This window comes from Colobus angolensis, unplaced genomic scaffold (genome assembly GCF_000951035.1).
Source record: "Colobus angolensis palliatus isolate OR3802 unplaced genomic scaffold, Cang.pa_1.0 Scaffold77, whole genome shotgun sequence".
Classification (NCBI taxonomy): Eukaryota; Metazoa; Chordata; class Mammalia; order Primates; family Cercopithecidae; genus Colobus; species Colobus angolensis.
The window spans coordinates 1,192,505-1,198,152 of NW_012121487.1; the positions used below are offsets into that span (position 1 = coordinate 1,192,505).

The window sequence follows — 5,648 nt, forward strand, 5'->3', positions numbered from 1 at the left end:
GGGCATTGCCCAATGAGGGAGGTAGCTATGTGGTATCAGCAGCTGATATTACCTGCAGCTAGTGCATGGGCATATTGACTCCCAAGGGGGAATCTGGGTGGAGCACTATGGTATTCATTAAACCCAGTAAAGAAATATTATTTCACACAGATGTGCCCAGGAGAGTGGTAGAGCCCACAGGGTTACATAAATCATAATGGGAGCCCTGAAGAACCTCATAAACTGTATATTGTATTTTTAAAAATTGCATATTGTTTGTTTCCACCTACTAGAACATAAGCTCTAGGAGGGCACAGACTATGTTTTGTTCACCACTGTTTCTCCAGTGTCTAGAAGTAGATTCTTTGAATGCATTCCATTGGAGGCTTGAGATATGAAGAAGTAGGAGTGTGAAGACCTCATGTCGAGCCATGTCAGGGGACGCAAAGATGGAGCATTCTCTAACCTATGTGAGACTCGGCATAAGGGAAGTACAAGCACTCAATGTGTGGTTTCATTCCCACAGTCCATGGTCTTTAGCCCATTCTCTCCAGATGCCTGTTGAGTTCTTCAAGCATCCAAATGGTTTGGGGAAAAGGCTTCAGGTTCTAAATGAGAGGCTTTGTGGGTTAACAGATGGAGAGTCAGAAGATGTGGATTTGAATTCACTCAGCCATGAAATAGTTGTGTGATCTTGGGCTGGGCACAGTGGCTCACGCTTGTAATCCCAGCACTTTGGGAGGCCAAGGAAGGTGGATCACTAGAGGCCAGGAGTTTGAGACCAGCCCGGCCAGCATGGTGAAACCCCATCTTTCTTTCTTTCTTTTTTTTTTTTTGAGACAGAGTCTCTCTCTGTCACCCAGGCTGGAGTACAGTGGCGAAATCTCGGCTCACTGCAATCTCCGCCTCCCTGGTTCAAGCAATTCCCCTGCCTCAGCCTCCCAAGTAGCTGGGACTACAGGCACGCATCACCACGCCTAGCTAATTTTTTTGTATTTTAGTAGAGACGGAGTTTCACCATGCTGGCCAGGATAGTCTTGATCTCCTGATCACATGATCTGCTTGCCTCGGCCTCCCAAGAAACCATGTCTTTACTAAAAAATATCAAAATTAGCCAGGTGTGGTGGACCTGTGGTCCTATTGACTTGGGAGGCTGAGGCAGGAGAATCGCTTGAAGCTGGGAGGCAGAGGTTGCAGTGAACTGAGATGGTGCCACTGCACTTCAGTCTGGTGACAGAGAGAGACTCTGTTTCAAAAAAAAAAATTGTGTGATCTTGGAGAGTTCTAAGGCCCACTGGCTTCATCTGTAGAATGGAAGCAATAGTATTACTTTGCAGAACTGACTTCAGGACCAAGAGATCTAATGTATAGGAAGCAGGGTACTTCCTTCGATTTGTCAGGATGGGGGAGGCTAGTCCTGTGATGAATGGGAATGAATGATAGAAGAGACAGAGGTTGGGCAAACCCCAGGCTCTGTGCTCATAGCCTGCTCCCAGACATTCTCCTGTTATCTCTCTGTTTCCTAGCCTACACACGTGCACAGACAGTAGCTGCTGTTCAGGAATTGAGCTAATGGTTTTAAAGTCTGTTCCTTATCTTTGCTGGGGGCAGGCAGTAGCTGTGCAGTGGCAGTGTGCCTGTGCAGACAGAGGGAGCAGTGAACAGCCATAGGGTGTTTCCACCATGGTCTTCACTCAGGCCCCGGCTGGAATCAGGGGCCACCTCCGGATCCGCAGCCTCCTGGCCCGGCAGTGCCTGGCAGAGTTTCTGGGTGTGTTTGTGCTCATGGTACGTAGGGTCACTGGGGAAAGGAAAGAAGGGGGTGGGCAAAAGTTCCTGACTCCTTCTGGTGTCCTTATCTCTTTCTCTTGGTGTCCCCCTTCCTCCCAACTCCCTATCCGTTTTCGTTTTTCTCCTCTCGTCTCTCCTAATCTCCTTTCCTCTCCTTCTTCATCCTTTTTATTCTTGTCATTTTTCTTCCTTTTTTCCCACATTCTTTCCCTTTCTTCTTCCTCCACTTTCCCCATTTCTTTTCCCTTCCCTCCTTCTGCTTTTCTCCCTCCCTTGCTTATCTTCTGTGCCCATTCTTCTTCTCGGCTTCTCCCCTGGCCTTCCCAACATTTCTCCCTGTTGGTCTCCTGGGCTCCCTGTTCCTCATCTCTCCTCTTTTCACCAGCTCCTCACCCAAGGAGCTGTGGCCCAGGCTGTCACCAGTGGAGAAACCAAAGGCAACTTCTTCACCATGTTTCTGGCTGGCTCTCTGGCCGTTGTGATAGCCATCTACGTGGGTGGTAACGTCTCAGGTGAGGAGGGTGGGGTCTGATCATCAGAGCAGGTGGGACGTGCATGCGAGCATGTCTGTCTGGTGATGGTGGAAACGCAAATCCTTCTGTGACTTGTGGACATTATCTCCTTGACTAGTGCCCCAGACTGAGATAAGCCTTTAGCCCCATCAGCCCGTCCCCTTTCTGTATCTCTCCATCCTGTTTCCTCACACTAATGCTTGGCTCACCTAGACAGAAATCGATGGCAGGGCATGAAGGGCAGGTGCTATCCTCTTGTGTCCCCCACCTGAATTCCCCTGGGGGCTCATCTCTGCTCAGGACCTCTCATTTGTTCCCCAGATACACACTGCATCAGTGTGCCTGGCTGGAACCTTGAGACATAGTGTGTTGCTGTGGAAAAAGCAGACAGACCTAGGTTCCAACCTTGGATTCACAGTGTCTTCTTCTTCTTCTTCTTTTTTTTTTTTTGAGATGGAGTTTCACTCTGTTGCCCAGGCTGGAGAGCAGTGATGTGGTCTCTGTTCACTGCAAACTTGGCCCTTTGGGTTCACACGATTCTCCTGCCTCAGCATCCCGAATAGCTGATTTTGTAGGTGCCTGCCACCACGCCTGGCTAATATTTGTATTTTTAGAGGAAATGGGGTTTCACCATGTGGCCAGGCTGGTCTGGAATTCCTGACCTCAAGTGATCCACTGCCTCAGCCTCCCAAAGTGCTGGGATTACAGGCGTGAGCCACTGTGCCCGGCCCACAGTGTGACTTTGCTAAGTCGCTTAACATCCTGAAACCTCAATTTGCTAAGCTGTGTGATGGGAATTATACTATCTGCCTTAAGAGCTGTAGGAAGGAGCAGCAGTGTTGTCTGGTGACAATGCCTGGCAGTGACACTTGATAGATGCTGTTTTTCTTTCCTTGATCCTTGAAGGGGCCCATCTCAATCCAGCCTTCTCCCTGGCCATGTGCATCGTCGGACGCCTCCCCTGGGTCAAGCTCCCCATTTACATCTTGGTGCAGCTGCTGTCTGCTTTCTGTGCTTCGGGAGCCACCTATGTTCTCTACTATGGTGACAGAGGGAACAGAGGGAGCTGTGCCTTGGGAGCACCTGTGGGTGGCCAGAGGTGCCTCAGAATGGTTTTGGATGAATGAGCAAAGAGGGAAATCCTGGGTGTTCCCCTCCTCCACAGATGCCCTACAGAACTATACAGGTGGCAACCTGACAGTGACTGGCCCCAAGGAAACAGCCTCCATTTTTGCCACCTATCCTGCCCCCTATCTGTCCCTGAACAATGGCTTCCTGGATCAGGTAGGTGTGAGGGGGAGACCTGGGGACACAACTTTCGCCCCGTTCCTTGGGACCCCAGCCTATTGTTCAGTCTCTGGGTGGAGTGTGGGTTGGGTCTATCTTGGCGCCCCCCACCATCCCCAACTGCCTGTGTTGCACAAAGCCAGATGACATGGAATATTTGGATGAGAGAGGGCAGACGGAGCACCTGGCAGCTGACAGGGAACCCTCTGCCTCTGTTGACTCCAAGGTTCTGGGCACCGGTATGCTGATGGTGGGGCTCTTAGCCATCCTGGACAGACAGAACAAGGGAGTCCCTGCGGGTCTGGAGCCTGTGGTGGTGGGGATGCTGATCCTGGCCATCGGGTTATCCATGGGTGCCAACTGTGGGTTTCCACTCAACCCTGCCCGGGACTTGGGCCCACGTCTCTTCACCTACGTGGCTGGCTGGGGTCCTGAAGTCTTCAGGTAGGAGACAGCCTCCCCTGGTGCTGGCCTCCACTCACCTTCCTCTGCTAAGGGCTCTGTCCCTGGGTTCGCAGCACTCAGGGCCTCTTAGGACAGTGTTCTTTCTCCAAGTCACATGCTCCCCCTTTCTCCCTTGCTTCCTTCCCAACTTTTCACTGAAACAGTAAGATTTAGAGGTTGTGTTCTTAGGCATGCCATATTACTTCCGTGCACATTAGTGACTTCATCAGCAAAATTAATATATTCAGATAATTCCCTAAGGCAAGAGGCTGGACCAAGCTCTCCTGGGGTTCCCTTTTCTAATTACTATGCTTGGTGCCAAGGCAATCCTCTTCCTGGTATCTACCACCCTGAGAACAACTTTGGGGCACTCTCTTGCTACTATCCCCTGTCCTTGGAGAGGGGGAGGCAAAGGGAGTCACTCCTGATACCTTCCCATTGTCCTTCTTTTGCAGTGCTGGTAATGGCTGGTGGTGGGTGCCTGTGGTGGCCCCTCTGGTGGGGGCCACCCTTGGCACAGCCACTTACCAGCTATTGGTGGCTCTGCACCACCCTGAGGACCCAGAGCCAGCTCAGGATCTGGTGTCTGCCCAACACAAAGCCTCAGAGTTGGAAACTCCTGCCTCAGCTCAGATGCTGGAGTGTAAGCTATGATTAGGACAACCCTTACTTCACTCATGGACCCTGGAGCCTGGGAGCAAGTTATTCTTCCTCTTTGTTAATGTGCCAGAACCTGGGAGACTTCTCTGTTTACCCATTTGGCATCCCTTCTTCCTAAACTAAGAAGGATCCTGGACAGGGAGAAGTGGAGGAGGATAAGGTACCAGGACTCAGGCTTCTCATTCCCTCCTTCCGCAAAGCGGTTTTCTGACCCTCAGGGCCTCTCGTAAAGTAGTTGCTCGAGGTAGCCGCTAGAGGGTGCGCACCTGGCCGCTGGATGGGGACTGCTGCGGGCATCTGCAGGGTGGAGGGGGCCCCCATCCAGTGTAGGGCACAACCCTGGGGACTGCCCTCCGTAGCCTGTCCCGACTGCCGACTCCCAGCTCTCATCGCCTCGGCGCCTCCCACTTTCACCCCCTCGGGGGCGCCTCTCCCAGAGGGTAGTTAGGTGTGGGGAAGCCGCCTCCACCCAGGGGGCGTGGGAGGGGGGAGGGGGGCGAGAGGGCGGGCGGCGAGGCACAGAGACAGAGAGCAAGGCGGGGAAACTGAGGCACCGTGCCTAGAAATCTCGGTGCTGTGTCGTTCATTCAAAGAGTGTTGAGAAAATGAGCCAGGGCGAGGAGGTAGGGTGAAGGAACCGACGGCGGACGGCTCCGAGGTGCGAAAGTCTGGGGCTGAAGGCAACCTAGCGCTGGGGAAAATTCTGGTTGTTCACCACTTCTACAGCTCTCCTGCCGCTCCCTGCAGAGGATGCTAGTTTTGCAGAGAAGGCAGTGTTCCTCTATTCCCTTCTTCCGAATTAAAAAAAACCCCTCAGAACGATGTAGCCTCCCGAATTGTTTTTTCTTTTAAGATGCGGATGGTCGTACGTGTGGGGGGTTCCCAGCCAGGCGACGCCGAGCCTCGGAGGGCTAAGACCCTCCCCCTGCCCCGCACAAAGATGGCTGCTCCCTCTTCCTCGCTCCTTCTCCCCTC

At 52.5% G+C, this 5,648-nt stretch overlaps 1 protein-coding gene across 1 annotated transcript; it reads left to right on the forward strand.

Annotated features, from left to right (window-relative positions):
• The first annotated feature begins 1,599 nt into the window (after nt 1–1,599).
• Nucleotides 1,600–5,495, forward strand: AQP10 (aquaporin 10). Its single transcript, XM_011928220.1, has 6 exons — nt 1,600–1,767; nt 2,156–2,282; nt 3,189–3,326; nt 3,448–3,566; nt 3,796–4,013; nt 4,469–5,495. Exons 1-6 carry the CDS (start codon nt 1,663–1,665, stop codon nt 4,665–4,667), a joined length of 906 nt encoding a protein of 301 aa, XP_011783610.1. The 5' UTR covers nt 1,600–1,662; the 3' UTR covers nt 4,668–5,495.
• The last annotated feature ends 153 nt before the right edge of the window (nt 5,496–5,648 follow it).

Coding starts and splice junctions, on each gene's coding strand:
- AQP10 (XM_011928220.1), top strand. CDS start 1,663: ATGGTCTTCACTCAGGCCCCGGCTGGAATCAGGGGCCACCTCCGGATC. Junction 1,768..2,155: donor TGGGTGTGTTTGTGCTCATG/GTACGTAGGGTC, acceptor TCTTTTCACCAG/CTCCTCACCCAAGGAGCTGT. Junction 4,014..4,468: donor TGGGGTCCTGAAGTCTTCAG/GTAGGAGACAGC, acceptor CTTCTTTTGCAG/TGCTGGTAATGGCTGGTGGT.